At 41.8% G+C, this 22,286-nt stretch overlaps 1 protein-coding gene across 1 annotated transcript; it reads right to left on the reverse strand.

The window, feature by feature from the left end:
- Positions 1 to 414: 414 nt before the first annotated feature.
- On the reverse strand, positions 415 to 21,147 carry POMP (proteasome maturation protein). Its single transcript, XM_032765311.2, has 6 exons — positions 16,337 to 21,147; positions 12,075 to 12,172; positions 8,944 to 9,004; positions 7,272 to 7,373; positions 5,151 to 5,244; positions 415 to 1,904 (listed from the first exon to the last, which is right to left on the reverse strand). Exons 1-6 carry the CDS (start codon positions 16,337 to 16,339, stop codon positions 1,837 to 1,839), a joined length of 426 nt encoding a protein of 141 aa, XP_032621202.1. The 5' UTR covers positions 16,340 to 21,147; the 3' UTR covers positions 415 to 1,836.
- Positions 21,148 to 22,286: the final 1,139 nt, after the last annotated feature.

Here is a 22,286-nt window from a genome sequence, read left to right on the forward strand (position 1 = left end):
TTCTTGAGTGTAACATACTGCCTCCACGTTCTTCAATTTGCTGCAAGATTTTGTATTAAAAATGCATAACTGCATTGTAGAACTGGCAGGAAGTGAAGCTGGTTGTTTTGGCCCACAGGAGCAGGGAACAGTTGGGGCTTTTGGCACATGGACAGGCATAGGAGACACTTTGGGGCTGTGAAAAACTTGTACCTGCACTCTTCTGTGGAAGTATTCAGCAGTGCTAGAGTAGAGAACAAAGCTGACGTTTAAGTTCTCAACAGTATGCTTGAGTTAACATGCAAATCTGCTGAATGGATGCAGTTCTCATATCTCAGAATTACTGTTTCAGGCCATTTACAGACTTGGGGAGACTTAATTGCATTAAGCTTATTTTTGGAAGGTTTTCTTTGAATTATTGGGTCTTGAAATGGATGTTTTTTGTTTTTTTTTAAGAAGAAAGTTCAGATTCTGGAGCATAATTCTTGCAGTAGGACCCTGCTTCTAAAAGATGCAGTAATCTGTAACATTTAGGCTGGTTACATTCTCAAAATGTACATTACACACTTTGACTATCGTATGGGAAGAGAATTAACAGGAGAACTGTCCTAAACTTCTTGCAAGGATTTATAATACGTTATGCATACAAGCTATTCAAAGTTAACTATAACATAGCCTGTGTAATTTAAATAAAAATACACCCTTTAAACTTACAGAAAACAGCTTTTATCTGGCTATTCATTTATAAAAGACGCATTTGTGTAGCTTTTAATTTTAGAATCTCCCTTTGGTTATCCCCAGATAAGATTGTTTACTTACAACCAAGTCAGTTCAGTTTTAATTTTATGTTCTGCCATTATGTAAAATAAAAATTCATGTTCTTACTGTAACACTTCTGTGATGCAGTCTGTCAGATGTGCCTTTGTTTCATACAAACATTTTGAACTTTACATTTTTTCTCTCCACAGTGGTATTTTTCCCTTAACTGTTAAATGTTGCTAAGTGGTTATTTTAAGTTTCCTGTAGGCTGGAACACAGTCAGCCCAAAATAGGGCTACAGGAGCTCTAATTCCACAGAGCAATAGTGCCCAGTGAGGCTGTTGTGAAATCCAAAGGAGGGGTTCCCCCCTCAAAAGTAGCTGGGTAAAGCCAAATTCAGCTCCCAACTCTTCCTAGGGAGCACTGTCTAATTCTATCCCAAGGAGCAACTGTGCTCCAGTGAATGAGCATCTCTGACATCTTAGCTGGGGCAGACAAATGTGTGTGGCAGGGTTCTTTTCTACCAGTGAGCTACTGAGGTTCCTTAAAGGGGCTGCAAGTGACGAGAGTAACATTGCTTGGGTTGGAGGTCAGGGACTTGAGTTATTAAATATATTTTGGAAACCACAGCATTTATAGCAATTTTTTATTCGATGTTTAAAAGATTTCAAGAATAAAATGTCATTCAGTGGAAAATGCCTGTTTTATATTCAAAAAGTTCTTCTGCAAGAACACACATTCCCTGCATTTACCTACAGTAATCAATTTTAAAATGCACATGCATTTTTGGACTTCTTGTAGAATATGCATATTTCAAAAACTAAGCGGCTATTGTCCTGAGCAATATATGAAGAGTCATCTTCTTGTACAGTTTTAAAATACCCAGTTGTAGGACATTTATATTGACAATAAGCAGAAAATAAATCATAATAGACTTTAAACATTTAATGTGCCTATTCAGCAAGAGCTCTCCTGTGGGTAAGTTAACAAAAACATTGTGTCAATGTAATATTAATATTGTACACTGAACCTATAGTATAGTATAAAGACACATACAAGAAATGCTTTCATGAACAATAGGTTCGGACTACATTTGTGTTACAATAAACCAAGCTTGTATTCCACCATCACATGTGGTTCTCCCATAACTTCACTCTGCGATGGGTCTAGAAAATAGACAGTAAAATATTTACAAAGTTAGTAACACTTTGAAACAGAAACAATCCTAAGACAAGATGACTATATTTCCTCTAGATGTATTTGTTTATAGCAGAGATTCTCAAACCAGGAGTTGAAATCCCTCAGGTCACAAGGTGGATACATATTGGTCGTGAGGTGTCAGCTCTGTGGGGTTGACAGCTCTGAGCCCCCATTACATTAAATTACCCCCTCCCCCATTTTTAAATTTATAAGGAGGGGGGTCATGCTCAGAAGCTTGCTGTGTGAAAGGAGTCACCGGTACAAAAAGTTTGAAAACGGCTGGTTTATACAAATGTGCACATCTTGATTACTGAGAAAAGTTCTGCAGTTAAATATCTGTTCTAAGCAACAACCGGGGGAAGGAAACCAGGCAAGGGTTTCCTTTCTAGGGAAAAGGAGGAGAGGCAGGGGGAAGCTATGCTATGTTCAAGCACCAGAGAGTTACACATCATACAAGACCTAGGACAATAAATTAAGTACAGACAGACAAGTTTTAAACTTTGTTTTAAGTTGCAATGGCATATCAGCAACGTGTGGCAAAAGAAAGTTTTATAAAGTGATGATCAAAGCCCAGTATTTAGTTTAAAAAAACAACACTAAAAAGCAACAGTGAATATTAGTTTCAAGTGGGTTCATGTGTGTAGAATGAGACAGAGCCCAAGTCTAATAGGTAAGATAGTATTATCGAAAGAATGAGAACTTCAAATGGAATACACTAAAAAAACAGCAATCATACTGAAGTGTAACCCAAACACTACATGTGGTGCTTCATTTCAACAAGGCTTCAAGGAGCAAGATTATGCAAGGGGGGGGCAGACTGACTCCCCCTTCATATCAACCATTGGAATGGGGGCAATGGACATTGGGGAGCAATATACCTTGCCCTAATGTAGGGGTCAGCAACCTTTCAGAAGTGGTGTGCTGAGTCTCCATTTATTCACTCTAATTTAAGGTTTCGCGGGCCAGTAATACATTTTAATGTTTTTTAGAAACTCTCTCTCTGTAAGTCTATATATTATATAACTAAACTATTGTCGTATGTAAAGTAAACAAGATTTTCAAAATGTTTAAGAAGCTTCATTTAAAAATTAAATTAAAATACTGATCTTACGCCACCAGCCCACTGCCGGCCTGGGGTTCCATTCACCTAGGCCAGCAGCGGGCTGAGCGGGGCCTGCGGCCGGGACCCCGGCTGGGAAGGGGCCGGAAGCCAGAACCCCAGACCAGCAGCCGAAACCCCAGACCAGCAGCTCAGCCCACTGCCGGTCTGGGGTTCCATTCACTGGTTCCTGCCAGCCAGGGTCCCGGTTGCTGGCCCCGCTCAGCCTGCTGCTGGTCTGGGGTCCTGGCCCTGCCCACATAGAGTGAGTACCTACCTGTCATAAATAGATAGTAGGAGTTAATAGAACAGAAGTACTTTATATCTCTTTTGACTGTAAAGGGTTAACAAGTTCAGTAAGCCTGGCTGTCACCTGACCAGAGGACCAATTAGGGGACAGGATACTTTCAAATCTTGAGGGAGGGAAGTTACTGTGTGTGATGTTAGAATTTGGTGGTGGTTCTCTCTAGGTTCTGAGAGTGACCAGACGTGCAACCAGGTTTCTCTCCAATCTCTCTGATACAGGCTCTTATAAGTTTAAAATAGTAAGTACTAGGTAGATAAAGAAAACAAACATAAGCCTAACTTGCCTTATTTGCAAATGTGCATTTGGCTGGAAGGAGTTCAAATTTGTATTTTGCTGAAAGGATTTTAATTTGTACTGTATACTTAGGCTGGGAGGGTATTCCCAGTGTCTATAGCTGAAAGATCCTGTAACATATTTCACCTTAAATTTACAAAGATAATTTTTACTGTTTTTTCCTTCTTTAATTAAAAGCTTTTCTTGTTTAGGAACCTGATTGTTTTTTTCATTCTGGTGAGACCCCAGGGGACTGGGTCTGGATCCACCAGGGAATTGGTGGGGAGAAAGGAGGGAAGGAGGAGAGAAAGGTTAATTTTTCTCTCTGTGTTAGGATTACTTTCTCTCTCAGGGAGAGTCTGGGAGCGGGAAAGAGAAGGAGGGAGGAAGGTGAATTGTCTTCTCTGTTTTGTGATTCAAGGAGTTTGAATCAGAGTAATCATCCTGGGTAACCCAGGGAGGGGAAGCCTCGGAGAAGTAACAGTGGGAGAAAGGGTTTACTTTCCTTGTGTTAAGATCCAGAGGATCTGGGTCTTGGGGTTCCCCGGGGCAAGGTTTTGGGGGGACCAGAGTGTACCAGGTACTGGAATTCCTGGTTGGTGGCAGCGCTATAGGTACTAAGCTGGTAATTGAGCTTAGAGGAATTCTTGCTGGCACCCCATCTTTTGGACGCTAAGGTTCAGAGTGGGGAATTATACCATGACACTACCTTCTCCCTGGTTTTAGCCTGTTCTCTTCCTCTCTCTCTGCACTGAGCTGAGGGTGGGAGCGTGCTGAGCACAGGGCTGGGGGTGAAGGAGCAGACTGGGGGTTGGAGTGCAGGGTCTGACCAGGAGCTAGAAGAGGGAGGGAGCTCAGGGTTGGGGCAGGAGGTTTGGGTGCGAAGCGCTTACCTGGGCAGCTCCCATTTGGTGTGAGGGGTGCAGGTGGGAATGTGGGAGGGAGGGTGCAGGAGTTTCCGTTTGGTGCTCAAGGTGGGGGTGGAGATGTGGGGGGTGCAAGAGTCAGGGCATGGAGTGTGGGGAGGGCTGGGTATGTGTGGGGGGTGCAGAAGTCAGGGCAGAGGACTGGGGCGTGCCGTCTTTGGCACGTGTGCCATAGGTTGCCGACCCCTGCCCTAATGGATAGTGCAGACAGTGCTCCTTTTATGCACAGTACAAATTGGGCCCCTCTGAGGCACATTCCCTTCAGCACTCCTTCAGGAATACTAAGGCTCCATAATTTAGCCCCAGATGATAAAATCCACTTCTCCAATAAATTTTTATTGGCATTTATTCTCTTTCACTACTATTAAAACATGGGTTAGGGGATATGTTACACATCCAAATACAAGACACAATTTTGCTTCACATTTCAGGATAACCCCAGGAGAACAAGCAGCTTCACCATATTTATTTTTTTCCTGATATATCCCTTTTCTAACCTCTAAATTTAAATTAATAAAAAAACTTGACAGCTCCCAAATCTCACCTTTCTGATAGCCCTGTGAAAGTTTTAAGAGCTTACAAAATCTTTGAAAGAAAACATATTTACCATTAAGAATATCCTCAAAACCAATGCATTCATCATTTCCTCTCAGTGTATCCAGCGCTATATTTGAGCTATGCAGAAATGGAAGACGTTGGATCTGTGAAAACACAGCAAGAGTCAGAAAGAAACACAAGTTTCTCCATATTCAGGCTTCCCAAATCCAGACTGTAATTGAAAGTGACAGGCAAAGTAATTTGTTCTTTGGGAAGTGACAGAATGACAACACGGACTCGAGTGTAGACATATTCTAGACTCCACACATGTCTCAAGACCTGTCTGGCATCTCATCCTATAGTCAAGGCATGGGAGCAAAACATCAGAATGCACTATCATGAAAAACAGTTTTCCGTAGAAAAATATGCCCCATTTTCTGCCGAATATCTGTGAATGGTCACTACAAAGTATCTTTATCTTGAGTGACAGCTTGAGAGTTACAAGATTAGTAAATATAAATTAGCTAACTATATTACTGAAATGTATTTTCAATTTTATTTTTTCAATCCATATATCAAAAGAGAATAAAAAGCACATTAACAGGCTATACCACTATTTTAATGAACTTATATGGCCCTCCCTAAGAGTCATTTAGGTTAAATTTAGATTATGAACATTATTTCTCCAATCTCCTCTAGAAGCATCCTTAATGAGGTCTTGGTCCATGATTAGGGCTCCTAGGCACTACAATAATACAAATCAACAACAACAAAACTTGAGATTGGCTCTTGCTCAAAAGGACAGGTTTATGTCATATGCACCATCAGACCACCATATGATTGTGGAGGAAGGAAGGCTTTGTGCATGTCACTGAGTATGTACTAAGGCAACTGACTAAGATGACAAGTAAAAAGCTCAGATCACAAGATGCACATCAGACCCAGCAGCATATTTGTATTCACAACTGCCTTTAACTTACCGTAAAGTTTTTCTATGTCATTGTGAGTACTTGGTTTTTATATGTAACAAAGCATAGCTGTCTCTTGCTTTTGAATATACTGGATTTGTAATTATCCATATTTGCTGGTACAGCTGCACTTTAATCAGTTCCAGTATAATACTATTCCAACTAAAATGCTGTAAAAAGGTAAAGTCAAGGTACATATCACATACACACAGGCACATATCAGTGGTGAGAGTTCATGTCTTCTAAGAATATTAAAGATAACAAGCAAAGGCCAACAAGTATCCTAAGGTCACAAGAATTTCTTCTCTCCTGCATAACTAAGGCAATCCACATGTAGGGAGGAAAATGTCTCATTGCTCTCATTACTCTCCCCTCCTGCCAGATATGCAAGAAGCTGTGGGAGAAAGGCTCTCCTCCAACAGATCTCAGATCTGCAGGGAGGAGTGACTGGGTGAGAGCCGGAAAAATTCCAGCATTTCTTCTAGGTCTTCTGATGTCTGCAGGACAGGAAACCCACAGCAAATCTTGTGAGGGTTGTTGTGGGCCAACACCTAACCATTAGGATGGGGTAGCTCCCTATTACCTCAACACACATCTGTAGTAGGTGCCTTAGCTGCAAACAAGCCCAAACGTGCTTGTCAGTCTTTAATTACCTCAAATACATTCACTGGCCCCCAATGAACTTCTCACATCTTACAAAGAAGGGCTGATGGGGGTGGGTGGGGGGCACACAGGGTTTTACTGCCCTGATCTCTCCCCCATCTCCTTGTACGCACCAGCCCTCCAAACTCCTTTAGTCTGCAGGAGCAGAGTTCCCTTCCTGTGAACCCTCAAGAGGTTTGCCAGAAACAACATTGGTCTTGGGGAAGGAAATCAGGGATATAACTTCCATTCCTATAGTCCTCCTCCCAAGGCCTGCAGGATGGGAGAATCTCATGCAAGTTCAGCTTTACTTCACCTGGAATTTGCTGGGATAACAGAACTCTGAATCTGTTATCAAATTCTGTTATCTGTTCTGAATCTGTTATCAAATAAGCAGCATTAGTTTTATCATAAGAAATAAAGCCAGCTCTGCTTGGAGTTTGCTTGAAAAAATGTATAAAAGATGAACAGCTGTTATCTAATGTATTTTGAAACAAAAGCTTTTTAAAAAGCATGTTTGCAGATATGTCTATAACTTAACTAAGGCAATTCATATTACTAGAATAGTTAAAAACGCCTACCTGCTTTGCTGCTTTGAATTCCATTTGCAGCTTTAGCGGTGCATGGAGTCCTTGAATATTTCTCAGAGTCGATAAGTTCATTTTATCTTGGTTTAGCTGAAACTATCAAAAGATTTTTTTTTAAAAGCTGCATTTAATTATAGCTATAGAAAATATATTTGTAAAATTATACTTCAATGAACATGCATATGGAAGTCGTCATCAGTAAAAAACAAAAAAACAAAAAAACAGTAAATAGGTTACTAGATTTATAAACCTCAGTATGTTAGAAAACTGCCAACATATTAATTCATTTGTTTTAAGCAACTGAAAAGAAAATCTAATTTTAAAATAATGCATTACATGCTGCTTGCTACTGGCTAAAGCTGTATTTTGTTATTTTTGGCAAGCAGAATACATTGGACTCCACCAAGTGGTGTAGTTGTGCATTACTCTGAAGCATCACTAAGCAATTTCAAGAAATTATTAAAATATTAGTAGCCCAGAAAGGGGAAAGCAAAACATCTTGGCCTAAAAGAATCCATGGCAGGCCTTATAAACTGAAAAGAAGAGTAACTTTTTTTTTTTTAAATCATTAAAAAAGAAGCCGCCTATATTTGGCAAACTTTTCCTATTTCCAGTATAATGAAATTACTTTATATAAGATCTCAGCAGATATTTATTTTTGTTAAATATCTCATACATGAGTCCCAGTGTTTTAAATCATTTACAAAAGCAAGTGTTGAGTCTTGACTCCTTACTGAGTCCTCTGGCACTAATCAATAACAAGAAATATAGTGTATGGATACCTACTTAATAGGCACTGTTTTCTGATAACAAAAGATGTTTCGACTGGCCAAATAACCTTTTGAAGTATAAACTAAAAATCATTCTGCATGTATTTGCAGTATTTAATGGGGGTTTTGGCTCCAGGTTTTGCACTGATGCTACTGATAGCAGCAGCATATTCAGTGACAGAAGATTGTGATTTTTCCTGATTTGGTTTCTTAATATGCAGAAGTTATACTTGTAATGTTTATGATAACAATATATTGGTGTAAGAGCAATTGATGTTCCTAAAGAAGATATTCAGCACAAACAAACAGAAGTATAAGTTACAGGACAGGATATCATCTCTAGGCAAAACATCAAAGGTCTAGTTGGTTTCTGTAATTTTCATCAGAAGTCCAGAAGAAAAATATTAACTATACCTCCCCCAGCTTTACTTCTTTAGCTTACTACATTAGCCTTGCCAATGTCTTTTACTATTTAAAAGTGGGGCTTATGACATACCAAGCAAAGATATTTAGTTTCTTTGCTATTAATGCTATTTGTATAATTTATAAACGTCTACAGCAATAAGAACAACCATATTCATTTCAGCATAATACAGGAGTAATATTTTGGTATATTAATAAAATGAACCCAAAAGTACATCTCCTGAAATGTTTAGTTCTACTGCATCAAATCTCCTGTGCTGATAAACCCTAGCACTTCTTTCAGCTATTACCCCTACCTGTCAAAATTCATAATTATATTAAAGCAATCCTGCTGTTAGGCTACTTTATTCCTGACTGAGATGCACTGAAATTACACCTGTCAAGAAGTTAACAGTAACAGTGGCCCTTAAACTTTGTAACTAGCTGATCGTAGGAAAGCATTAAAAGGTTATCAAATTCAGCATTGCACTTACATTTTTTTCTGACAGTTCCAAAGGATGGTTGGGCAAAAGTTCATTTTTTACACTTGTAAATCTAGAAATGTAAACAAAAGGGTTTGTTGGTTTTTTGTTTTTTTTTGAAGCCACACAAGAATCAAAAATCAATGCACCAATTTCTAGTCTGACATTAATTCCAGATACAAACATCAAGCTGCTATAATTAGTGCTCATTTAGAACAAGAAAAAACCCTGTACAAGAACTTCAGTCTTTTTCTGCTTCATCTTCATGCTTAACATAAAAGCGGTCATGTTTTTTCTTCCCCCAGCTCCAGCTAACAAACAGAAGACAAATTTAACTTGAATACATCCTGCTACTATTGGTTAACTTATGGATAATCTACATGTGTGACCCTAAAAGCATCCTTGTGTCAAAAGACAAGAGTCTGCCTGGTACCCAGCAATGAATTTCAGCTGCCCTGATCAATTCAGTGTACCCCAACTCACTAATATTACAATCTGTAGCTAAAAGCTGTAATGTAATATGTCACTGGAAAACTACTAACTCACTGATCATTAATATTCTTGTGTGATGTATGTACGGTCAACCCTTGAAGAACTTTACAGATAGCCTAGAAATATATGACTAAAAGCTGTGTCTCAAACGCCCTGATGTGCCTGGTTTAAACAGGTTTTCCCCAAACCAGGGCTTTGGAGCTGTGCTCTGTCTCTGCTCCAGCTCCAGACAAAAACCTGCAGCTCCACTGCTCTGTGCTCTGCTCCAAACAAAGGAAAAAGGCCAGGTGCGGCCAAATTCAATGGCCTATTCATTTGTATGAGAAGCTGCAAGCAGACATCATTTACACTGTAGAAGTCACCGGTGGGGGAGAAGACAGCATACAGTTTGCAGGAGGCACCATGGCATTCACATGCAGCAGGAAAAAGGAAATGTATCTAGGAATACATTTCAGAAGAATACATTTCAAAAGTTTACCAGACTATAGCGGGGGAGTGAACCCCTAAATTACCCTTCACCTGAGGCAGCAAAGGAATTAAGTACTTTAAGCTCTGTGAAGAGTCCTCACGAGAAAGTCTGGTTAGCCATACTGGTAATATAGACATACTTGATGTCTGTTTTCAACGTAAGCCCGGAATTAGAAGAACTCAAGTTAGCAGACTCTGGGTTTGTTAACCTAAGGCTTGAGCATCTACACTCATTTGTAATCACAGGTTAGGAATTGGTGAACCCTGGGTTTTAACCTGGGGTTCCAGTGTTTACACTGCATTATGCAGGCCCGAGTTTAACCACTTATATCCAAGTCTTCCAAGCACCCTCCCAAAATGTGGCCACTTTAGTCCTTTGTTCATAGTGCAGCATGGGAAAACTTGACTGTCCACCCAATTGGTTCAGAGTATAAAAAAAGTCAGCCTGTGGGATACTTTTGGCAGACTCCCAGAGCGCAAGTCTACTGGGGCTATGTCTACGCTACAAAGCAATAGGGCTTGAACATGTGGTCATAGTTTGACTGAGGCTTGGACCCGCCACCCTGTGGGGTCTTGGGACCCAGGATCCGAGCCCTGGGTTAGCACAATTTGTGTGTATACAGGTAGGATTAGGTTTGAGCCTGAGTTTGAACCCTGATCTTACATTGCAGTGTAAACATTCCCTTGGTGAGAAACACTTCTTTGAACAAGAGACTTAAACTGGGTTTTAGTCTTAGAAGCGTGTTTTCACTTTTATTTCCTTGTAATCCTTTCCATCTTTATCCCTTATACTTGGTATCACTTAAACCAATGATGTTTTGTTTAATGACCTTGTTTTACTTTTACCATAAATCAATTCAGTGCTGTGACTGAAATAAGAGCATTTGTAACCCGCCTCCCCACCATAAATTAATGAGTTGCAGTGAATTGTCTTTTTAAAGGAGCAGCAAACGATTACTCTGTGAATGTTCAGGAGGGCTGGACACGGCACAGCGATGGCTCTGGGAAACTTGGGAGTTCACCGATTGTTTCCTGCAAAGCAAGGTTTGGATAAGAGTCCTAAAGAGTCTGATGGCAAGGCGGACAAGCTGGTGTGTCAGGGAGTTGTCACACAGCTTAGCAGTAGCAACACACTGTCCTGCTGAGGCTGAAAGGGGTAACTTGCAATTCTGGGAACCTCAGCAGATTGTGGTAATGGTAGATGGTTCTGTGGAAATTCAGGACTGGGAAGGCACTGGGGTCACTCTGCAAAAAAATAACTGGATGGTGGAAGCCAGGGTGTGACCTGCATGCTTGCAAGGCTGGCTGTAGATATCAGGGCAGTGGGCCATAGCAACACAGCATTTAAGGCACTCACAGTTGTAGAGCAGTTGGTGACACAACCCTTACCAGTCTAGGTTGAACGTCACAACTTAATTCCCTGACTATACTGTACATGCAAGCCTTGGATTTTCTTTCTGAATCAGTCTGATAAGTATTTTAAATTTCAACAGAAGTATTTACACTTCTATTCTAGATGTATATTTTATATACATGTGTGTATACAGATATGGTTCTGATCACCAACCATCTGAACCGTTATCATGTAGTGTAAAAATATTAGGCCATTTTCCACATTGTTAATTCTATTTCATGTGTCACTACTAGCTAAAGTCAATCATTTTGGCCAACATTAAAAGAGCACGTGCAACTACTTTCTTCAAAAACAGTTCATATATGAGCAGGGATGGAAATTAAACTTTTTCTATCAGTTGTTTAAAGGTGCATCCTTATATAGATCACTAATTACACAACTGTTTGTATTTATTACTTGCTTCTAAGAGCAAGGTTTCATAGGAAACAAGCTCTTGACACATAATGCTCCTACTGTAATTATACGTAAAGTGACTACACCAGTGGTTCTTAACCAGCACCCCAATCAGCACACAGCTGCAGCCCATGTAGATATACAGGTAGTATATATATTGTGTGGATGTGGTCCACATAACACATAGAGAGCTGCATATGCAGCCCACAATGGTAAATAGGTTGAGGACCACTGGACTAGACATACCTTTTGATATAAAGTATATGGCCAAGAAGCATATGTTCTAAAACAGGTGCATAATACATATACACTTTCTTCCTACATAGAATTTCAATTTGGTTATGGTACACTATATTAGCAGGAAGACAAGGCATACCCTCTGCGTAAAATATCATGACCTCCAAATGCTCCACTAGCTGAAAATTCGGCAATTGGGATGCTATCCTTAAGCTGAGATCCAACTCCTCTGGAATTCTGAAACAAAAAGCAAGGATTACTTTTACAGAATTAGGCCTCATTCAGCACTTCTGTTAACTCTGGCAAATGAACATTTAGATTTTACTCTTTTTTGGTCCTTATACCAAAAAAGAGTTATCCACTGAGCTGTTTGATGTCTCTTTAAAACTACATATGCCCAAGCCTTAGTCTTCAGGGTGACTGATTTTTAAGTGAGACTATAAATGCCATTTAATTAGGACACCTTGAAGTGATTCAGCAGTGCTTAGATCTCTTGGAATAGGGTAATATCATGCTGTTTGCTCCTCAAAACTTGCTAAGGCAGAACAAAAAGAACTTAACGCTCTTTTACTATGTGTATGACAGCACCTACCTAAACTGGGTCCCAATCCTGACTGGGGCTTTTGGGTACTACTATAACACAAATATGAAAGTGACTGTGCCATCAACTAGGGTTTAGGAAGAAACTTCTATGAGATTACTCCGTAAATGTCCACTACAATTGCACTCTTCTCTGAAGCATCTGTATCTAGCCTCTATCAGGTAGAGAATATTGAACCAATGATCAGAAATGGCAATTGCTATTTTTCTTTATGCAAAGGGTAATAAAGAAGGTAGATGACAGTTAGACTTTATAGGGCTTGACTGGTGTAGTTGTCTGGGGAATTTTGTATTTAATTCAGTTTAAACATCTTGTTACCCCAGAAACGTAGTAACAAATTAAAGGGAACTCAGGGAAGATCAACAAAATGCATGTATGTATGTATGTATGTATGCATTTATTGGGGGGAGGGATTGAAGGCATTGACTTTCAAGGAGACATAAAACAGTTAAATAAATGCAGTGTCATCTAGCAATTAGAAAACTGGACTGGTACTCAGGAGATCTGGGCTCTATTCCCAGCTCTGCCATTCAGGTACTGAGACCTTGGACAAGCCACCTCACCTATCTGTGCCTCAGTTTCCCCCCTCACACTGCCTGACTTGTCTATTTAAACAGTAAGCTCTTTGGACAGGGACTGTTTCCTACTATGTGAACGTACAGTGTTTAGCACAATGGAGCCTCCTTGCACTATCACTACACATTTGGAATATGAATATACAGAAGGAATTATTATTGTATTAAAAGAGGGAATAATAAGAACGGCCATACCGGGTCAGACCAAAGGTCCATCTAGCCCAGTATCTGTCTACCGACAGTGGCCAATGCCAGTTGTCCCAGAGGGAGTGAAGCTAACAGGCAATGATTAAGTGATCTCTCTCCTGCCATCCATCTCCATCCTCTGATGAACAGAGGCTAGGGACACGATTCTTTACCCTTCCTAGCTAACAGCCATTATGGACTTAACCACTATGAATTTATCCAGTTCCCTTTTACACATTGTTATAGTCCCAGCCTTCACAACCTCCTCAGGTAAGGAGTTCCACAAGTTGACTGTGCGCTGTGTGAAGAAGAACTTCCTTTTATTTGTTTTAAACCTGCTACCTATTAATTTCATTTGGTGACCCCTAGTTCTTGTATTATGGGAATAAGTAAATAACTTTTCCTTATCCACTTTCTCAACATCACTCATGATTTTATATACCTCTATCATATCCCCCCTTAGTCTCCTCTTTTCCAAGCTGAAGAGGCCTAGCCTCTTTAATCTTTCCTCATATGGGACCCTCTCCAAACCCCTAATCATTTTAGTTGCCCCTTTTCTGAACCTTTTCTGGTACTAGAATATCTATTTTGAGGTGAGGAGACTAACTAGAAAACAATAGGATGAAGTAAAGTAAATAAAGGTCGAAGAGCCAGAAATATTCCCAAGAGTGAAACACATCAAGTACTGCTATTGCTTCATAGCCTTCCACTTTAAGGCCAGGAGCGATCATCCTGACCATCTAGTCCAGTGTTTTTCAACCTGAGGGTCGCGACTCACAAGAGGGTCCCTAGGACAGGTTTAGGGGGATAGCAAGCAGAGTAACTACAGGGGACCTGCGAAGTTACATGCTTCAGCCTCAGGTGGTGGGGCTCAGGCTTCGACTTCACCCACGCTGCCCTGGGCCGAAGCATGAGCTTAACGTAGGAGGTCACAATTTTTTCAAGTGTGGGTGTGGTGGGAAGGACAGGGCACGCTTTTTTTTAAAACATATAAAGGTGGTCACCAGCACAAAAATATTGAGAAACACTGAGCTAGTCTGACCTCCAACATACTGCAGGCCACAGAACCTCATCCACTCACTTCTCTATAGGCCCATAACCTCTGGCTGAGTTACTAACATCTTCAAATCTTGATTTAAAGAATTCAAGTTACATAGAATCCAGCAGAAACCTGGGAAAGAATTCTCTGTAGTAACTCAGAGCTCTCCCACTTTAGTGCTCACCTTGCGTCACTGGAAATATTTGGTAACAGCCACTGCGTGGAGAGGCCATTATGTCATTGTAGGCAATCTCATCATACCATCCCCTCTGCGAACAGTCTTAAGTCAAGTAGAAGCAACAAAGAGTCCTGTGGCACCTTATAGACTAACAGACGTATTGGAGCATGAGCTTTCGTGGGTGAATATCCACTTCGTCGGACACATGTAGTGGAAATTTCCAGAGGCAGGTCCAAATATGCAATAATAAATAAATACCTCTGGAAATTTCCACTACATGCGTCCGACGAAGTGAGTATTCACCCACGAAAGCTCATGCTCCAATACGTCTGTTAGTCTATAAGGTGCCACAGGACTCTCTGGTGCTTTTACAAATCCAGACTAACATGGCTACCCCTCTGAGTCTTAAATCAAGTTAGGTTATTTGCCCACACTACTTCCCTTGGAAAACCGCTCCAGAACTTCACTCCTCACATAGTTGGAAACCTTTATCTAATTTCAAGCCTAAATGTATCGATAACCAGTCTACATCCATTTGTTCTTTTGCCAGCATTGGCCCTTAACTTATCTAACTTCTCCCTCCCCCTCCCTGGTATTTATCCCTCCGATGTATTTATAGAGAGCAATCATGTCTCCCCTCATCCTTCATTATGTTAGTCTAAACAAGCCAAGATCCTTAAGTCTTCTCTTGTAAGGCAGGTTCTCCATTCCTCTGATCATCCTAGTAGCCATTCTCTGCACCAGTTCCAGTTTGAATTCCTCCTTCTTAAACATGGGAGACCAGAATTACGCACACTATTCCAGATGAGGCCTCAGCAGTGCTTTGTACAATGGTAATAACACTCCCCTATCTCTACTGGAAATATCTTGCCTGATGCATCCTAGAATTGCATATGCCTTTTTCACAGCCACATCATGTTTGCAGCTCAAAGTCATCTTGTGATTAATCAATATAATCATCTTTCTTTTCTGTCACCTCTAACTGATATGATCCCAATTTATAGCAAAAATTCTTCTTGTTAGTCCTTAAATGCATGACCTTGTACCAAAAGCAGGGGTGGATACCTAAACATTAATCATTGCAAACTCATGGGAAAGGAATAGTAGGAGGCATTGCCAACTCTTGCCACTCTATCACAAGTCTTGCAATATTTGTTCTTCTTAAAGCCCCAACTCCTAGAGCCAAATAATTCTGTAAAAACTTCAGCTTTCATTGCTTGGAAGTAATCGTCCAGCCCTCATGGCTGCCGAGCCAAGCTTTAACACGCCTTCAAATGCGCCTTAAAAGCTCAGAAACCAGACGGCAAATAAAAAAAACTTAATTCCACCTCACCAGCCTAGTGACATTAAATCAGACTCTCATATTCTGGAGCCGGGGTTAGCGATGCGGAGTAGGAAACCATCCCAGTGGGGGAAGGGGAAAAATCTAACAGATATTCTCCTCCCTGAGATACTGATCGCACAGTGTTTGGGGGGGGGGGGGTCTGGTGCCACGGCGGCCGTGACACTGCAGGAAGGGGTCGGGGAAGCTGCCGGGCGGGAACGAGCTGCTGCTGGCGGGGGCGATTCGCGCTTCCGATTCACCCCGACTCGCTGCTGCTGCTCCCAGGCACAGAGCCGCAGAGCATGAGCCGCCTCCCCGCCACTATTAACGCGGGCCCCAGCCACCCCTATGACTCAGCACAGCCCCGCCGCCCCTCGCGGCCAGCCCCGCACTGGGGCGACAGGGCCCCGGCGGTACGCGGGGCCCCACACAGCACAGACACCGCCTCGCCCCGCGGCAGCGGCCGAAGAGTCCCAGGGCCCTGCACCCAGAACTCACCATCTCGTCCCCCTCACACCCAAACCGTCACTGCTTCCGCCTGCGCTGATGACCTCACTTCCGCTCCCAGCGCAGCGTATTACGTCACACGCAAGAAACGCAGTGAGACAGAGCAGGGCGGGCGGGGTGAGGCCGTGAGCGCGCGCAGGTTGTGGCGCTTCCGCAGGTGTTCGGGCTTGGGGAGGTTGCGTGGGGCCGGGGCGGAGCCTGCAGGGTTTCCGACCGCGGGGAGCGCCGAGCCGCGCCAGGGGGTGGACACAGGGTGCGGACTCTGGACCCAGGGCTACGCCGCTGACTCATGCACAGCCGCAGCTTTGCGTGGGGAGGCTGCTGGGGACGGTTGGCCCCCGCCCCTGTTTCCACGCGTAGGCCAGAGGGGATCTCCAAGGGGGGATGAGTCAACGGCGGCGCGAGGCGGTTGCAGAAAAGGCCGGTGTGTTTATGTCGTTACACTGGCCTGGCGCTGGGGTGTGTTAGCAGGGCCGGGCTCTGCAGGACGTCACGCGGCAGGTAACTGGCCTTCATGCCGCTGAGCCCGGAGCTGCAGCCCCGCATGCAGTGCTGAGGCCCAGGCGTGACAGGAAAGATGTGGCCAGATTGGAGAGTCCTGAGGTAGTGGCGTGGAAACGGGCCCTGGCCCTCACTTTTTTTACCCGCTGTATGGGCGAGCGACATGAGGCAGGGCCTCCGGAACAAGGGGGAACAGGGCCGCGGTTTGGGTACTGGTGCCCCCACCCACCCACACACACACAATAAGGGACCTTCTGCCACTCCCGTCGAGAGGAGAGTAACAACAATGATAAAAGGGTTAGAAAACCTGCCCTATGTGAACATGTTAAAAAAAGAAAAAAAACAAACCTCGGCATGTTTAGTCCTGAGAAAAGAAGACGGGAGGGCGTGGAACCTGATAACAGTCTTCTAATATGTTAAGGGCTATTATGAAGAGTTTGGGGCTCAGTTGTTGTCCATGTCCACTGAATGTAGGCGAAGTAGTAATGGGCTCAATCTGCAGCAAGGGAGGTTTATGTTGCATATTAGGAAAAGTTTTCTAACTATAAGGGTAGTTAAGCTCTGGAATAGGTTTTTGAGAATAGGTTGGAGAAATCTAGACTTGCCCAACCAGATGTTTTAGTGGTCTCATATTAGTGGAGCTGGATTTGATGACTTCTCAAGGTCCCTTTCAGCTCCATATTTCTGTTATTATATTCTTGAGTGGAGGAGGAAACTTGTTAGAAATGCCAGCCAGGCAAGAGGCTCTGGCAGCAGTATCCTTGGTATTTATAATCAATTTATAATTTATGGTTCTCTGTAGCGACCTCTGTCAAATGTGTTTGATTTTTACCTGCTTTAGAAGACATAAATAACTTATGAAGACTTTCTGAAATCCATCAGCTCTTTGGAAGGTTAATGAAGTGTGCATTCATTTGTTCCTCCACAACTGCAGACATAAATATCCAACACCAATATTACTGATTTTTTTTCTAACTGAAGTTTAGAAATCTGTCCACTTCACCTCACATTTTGCCAAAAATTTCTCTTTTGCTACAGACTTCATATGTGAAATCTGATGTGCACGGAGTGTAGCTTGAAGGAGGTCAGGTGTATGTGCAAAATCAATTTTATGCTGGGAACATTATTTTTATATTTTGTTGTTGTACAGTACACAAAAATAAAGACTTTGCTACAGCCTTAATTACTGAGAGACTCATGCCAGACTTGGCATAGGTGCTGATTCCATGGGTGCTCTGGGGCTGGAGCACCCCTGGGAATAAATGGTGGGTGCTGAGCACCCCCTATCAGCTTCCCCCAGTGCCTCTCACCTGCTGGTGGGCCTTGCATATCAGCACCTCCCCTTGCCTCCTGCCCACTGCAGTCGGCTGTTTTGTGGTGTTCTGGGGGAGAGGAGAAAGGATGCAGTGTGCTGGNGAAACTGGGCAGGAAGAGGCAGGGTGGGGCCTTGGGGGAAGGCAGGACCTGGGGGTTGAGCACCCCCCCTGGCACTTTGGAAAGTCAGCGCCTGTGTTTCACAGTTTTCTTCCAGCAGTAGAAGATCACCACTCAGAAAATTTTACCAAATCAAAGTTTTGGCCTTTTCTACACTTGTATCAATAAGACTTGCAGTTAAATCACAGACTTCAAAAGGATGAGAATGGAAGACACTATCTTTTATTTTCTTTTATGGAAAGCAAGTTCTGCCTTGTAAGTTTAAGTGGTGCTCAAATGCCCTGGTGTTGGGGCAGTATCGTAGACTAGATGTGAATACATGCAAAACCAAGTCAAGTTCCTGTTTAACTGTAGCTTACAGAGAGACCATTTTTTTTCACTGAATGTATTTATTTATTGACTCTTTGAGTTTGTTGATCAGGATATGACTGTCAAGATGAAACATCTAACTTTCAAAGTCATTCTTGCAGGACACAGACAGGATACAATCACTCCATGTACATTATTGACATCATTGCAATGCATAGTTTAGGCTGCATAACAAAAGAATGTAGATTGCAAGAAAGATCTGGTTTTCCTTTAAAGACAGGCTTTCACACTAGGGGAAACTTCCAGACATCAACATAAATCACAGATATTTTTCTCATATAACCAAGTGTGAATCTGAACAAGGATTGCTTTTCTCACAGCCTATCTTTCTTCCCAGTTGATCCTATAGAAAAAGTTATAATGCTATGTGATTGTGATATCTCTTCCAGTTCTATGGCAAGAGTCTGATTATCCCAATAGGTGCATAAATGCAGCTCCATTTGAAGTCAGTGGGAGTTGCACATGTGCAACTGACAGGATGATCAGGCCTCTGGATCAGGCATGAGAAGCCAAGTTGAATGGTGAAAGCTCTTATTACTTAGACACAGTGAGATAAATACAAAGCTAGTGTGACTCCAGTAGCTTTAATGAAGTTACAGTAGAGTTGAATTTGGCACCTTGCTTTTAAAAGTGGCATCTAAATAATTTTTTAAGAATAAAAGTTTGCCCATTTTTCCTTCTTCGTATATGAAGAAGGCCTGAAATGTTGTTCAAATAGCATTGTTTCCATCCCTCCACCATTTTTTTTAAAGAAATACCAGGAATGCCAAGTCTTGTCTCCCTGATTTTGCTGAAGAACTTCTTTGGGATTTCAGAGATGTACAGTAGAACCTTAGAGTTATGGACACATCAGGAATGGAGGTTGTCTGTAAATGAACAAAGCACAGTTCAGGCTCCAGATCTAGCAGCTGATATTCCAGGCCAGGTTTCAGCAGCAGCTGAGCTCCCTACTCAGCGCTGGCTTGAGTTTGCAAGCTTGTCCCCCTGTGGGAATGGAGGGGGAAGGGGAGATGAGTGTGAAAGAGAGAGCGACAGAGAGAGAAAATAGCATGTCCCCAAACGGCATAAACCCCAGTGCTGCTCCTACTGTGCTGGCTCCAGCTGCCTTGAGCTGGCAACCCCAGTGTCTTGCTGTAAGTGGCTGCCCCATGCGTGGGGGTGAGTGGGAACAGCCTAGATGTGCCTACCTTTTAAGATGCAATAGAGGCAGAGTATTTTATTTTATTTTTGTCTCTGCTGCTGCCTGATTGGTTACTTCTGGTTTCACATGGTGTTCGGTTGACCAGTCAGTCTGTAACTCTCGTGTTCATATCTTTGAGGTTCTACTGTACATCATGAGCTTTCATACCTTATTTTAATGGTGAGGGTGTTGAATCTTAAAAAGACCTACTGTACTTTGTCTCAAATACGCATTAGGCATTGGGGTTAAATAGATGTTAACAAAAATAAAATCCCAATAAACAAAAAGTTTTGAATTGCCCAACTAAAAATTAATTCTGAATTGTGCAGCTTTCACTCTCTTGGCTCTTATGTCATCATTTCTCTAGTGGCCTGTGCATTTCCCATTGAAGTCAACAGGAGTCTTTATGCAGACTTCTGGGAGATGGATTAGTTCCTAGTCACAGTAGACTTTTCTAAGGTAGACAAGACCTGAATTTCTGATGTAAAAAATAAACAGAAAAACACGTTGCTCCAGATCCTCAACTTGGGTCAGTAAGTCAGACTAGCTCCATTAACTTAAATGGCACTATACCATTGAAATTTTTACCTCTCCCTTTTTCAGGCCTTTTTTATGCATCATAGGGCAGGGGAGGGAGGGTAAGGCACACCATTTTAATAATCATAAAGGTCCGATTTAATAATAGTAATAAGAACAGAGAAAAATACTGGCCAAGAAAACTTTCTTTTGTATCAACATTCTCTGATTTTCATAATGAACATCCCTCTTTAAAAATGTCATATCATTGTAATGCCAGTGAGCAGTCTGTTCTGAGTACATGAACCTCTAAAGGAAAAACCTTTATTCTGTTGGGGAAAAAACTCTCTTCCACTAGTCTCTGTCAACAGCCAGTTAGAACCTGCTAAAGTGAAAGTACTTTTTATTTGTCTTAAGTAAAATAAACACTTTTTCTTTGATCTTTAAGAAGTCCTTTCTTGTTAACTTGCTTTAGACTTTTATGTTTCAGTATTCATTGTAAATTTAATTATTTAAGAAGTTATTTTGTTTTAAATTATTAAACCTTTTCTGAATTTAAGATAAACATGTACATGTTTTGATAAAGATTAAAAATAAATTTCACACACAACTGCAAAATGTAACAAAGATAATGTGTAGGCGTCAGTATGTTCCAAAACAAGACTCTCTCTAGGGGCTCTTCTAAACACACTGCTATGTTAAAACCATGTTCTGAAAAGGCTCAGGAAACCCCTGACTCTAACCCACCCTTTCCTGAAACTGGTGAAAGTATTTTAAAAAAAGTTACTGCTTCAGTGAAAAAAAAAATAATTGAATCTCAACATATTGCCAAAGCAGGATTTTTTTCCTGTTTATTAGCAAATGTTACAGTTTTTGGTATTTTCTCCATGCTAAATTCACTGATAGTTCAAATGCAGTGAGGAATTTGATGAATGACAAAAATAACCCATCTCAGTGAGATGTGAAATGTTATTAATGAGCACAACTAATTGGAACAAACACCAAACATTTCCTAGTTTTTTAGTGTATAGCCACTATCTGGTTTCATGTGAAAAGATAACCCCTTCTGTTAAAACACTCTTATTTTCTGTTTTGGTGGTGATAGTCAGACAAGGACTCTCCATTGTCTAATATGCCAGGTAAGGTGCATAAGAAGGATTCCCTCACCCCCGTGAGGTAGTGACTCATTCTGTAGCCTGTCGGTGTCTTTGTAATTCTAGGAAGATTTGCTGCTGTGTCCTGGAAGGTTGTCCTTAACCTATATAATCCCTCATTCCTTCTCTTCTTTCCAGCAAGCTAGACTTCTGTTTCCTGTTCTGCTGTGAAGGCAAAAACTGGTGGCAGTAACATTTGCAGCCAGTCACTAGGGGTTGCTCAGTAGTCAAACATGCTGAATCTTTATCATCCTCCATCATGCTTGCCAGTATTAGCTGTTTGTTCTATATAGGTACAGGTTAGTTGAACATGAGGTATTTTAAGTAACTTGGTCAATTATTACCAACATTATGTGAATGTATAAAAAGTTGTAGGTCAGAGATAGATAAAACCAGTAGAATGTGTGCAAAGGACAAAAGTACAGAAAGTAAGAAGGGAGACGTAGGTGCAGTATGTCCTTTTAAAGGAGTCATCCTAAGTAGGTTGTATTGCACTATTGAAGCAACATAAATCTTACTGGAACAAAGTCCCATGCTTTGCACATCCAGTTTTCACCTATAAGAGACAAAAATACTTCACTAGCTCAGTATTTACAAGCCGTTGCACAAACTCAGTGTTTCTCAAACTGGGATCACCGCTTGTGTAGGGAAAGCCCCTGGTGGGCCGGCTGGTTTGTTTATCTGCCCCATCCACAGGTCTGGCCGATCGCCACGCCAGGCCAATGGGAGCTGCTGGAAGCAGCGGCCAATAAGTCCCTTGGCCTGCACCGCTTCCAGCAGCTCCCAT

The sequence above is a fragment of the Chelonoidis abingdonii genome, chromosome 1 (genome assembly GCF_003597395.2).
Source record: "Chelonoidis abingdonii isolate Lonesome George chromosome 1, CheloAbing_2.0, whole genome shotgun sequence".
NCBI classification, from domain to species: Eukaryota; Metazoa; Chordata; order Testudines; family Testudinidae; genus Chelonoidis; species Chelonoidis abingdonii.

What these genes read in the sequence shown, in the direction of transcription:
- POMP (XM_032765311.2), bottom strand. An exon ending in AATTCAAAGCAGCAAAGCAG is followed by an intron (nt 5,245 to 7,271) that starts GTAGGCGTTTTT and finishes GTGTTTTCACAG; the next exon opens with ATCCAACGTCTTCCATTTCT. An exon ending in TTTTGAGGATATTCTTAATG is followed by an intron (nt 1,905 to 5,150) that starts GTAAATATGTTT and finishes TCTATTTTCTAG; the next exon opens with ACCCATCGCAGAGTGAAGTT.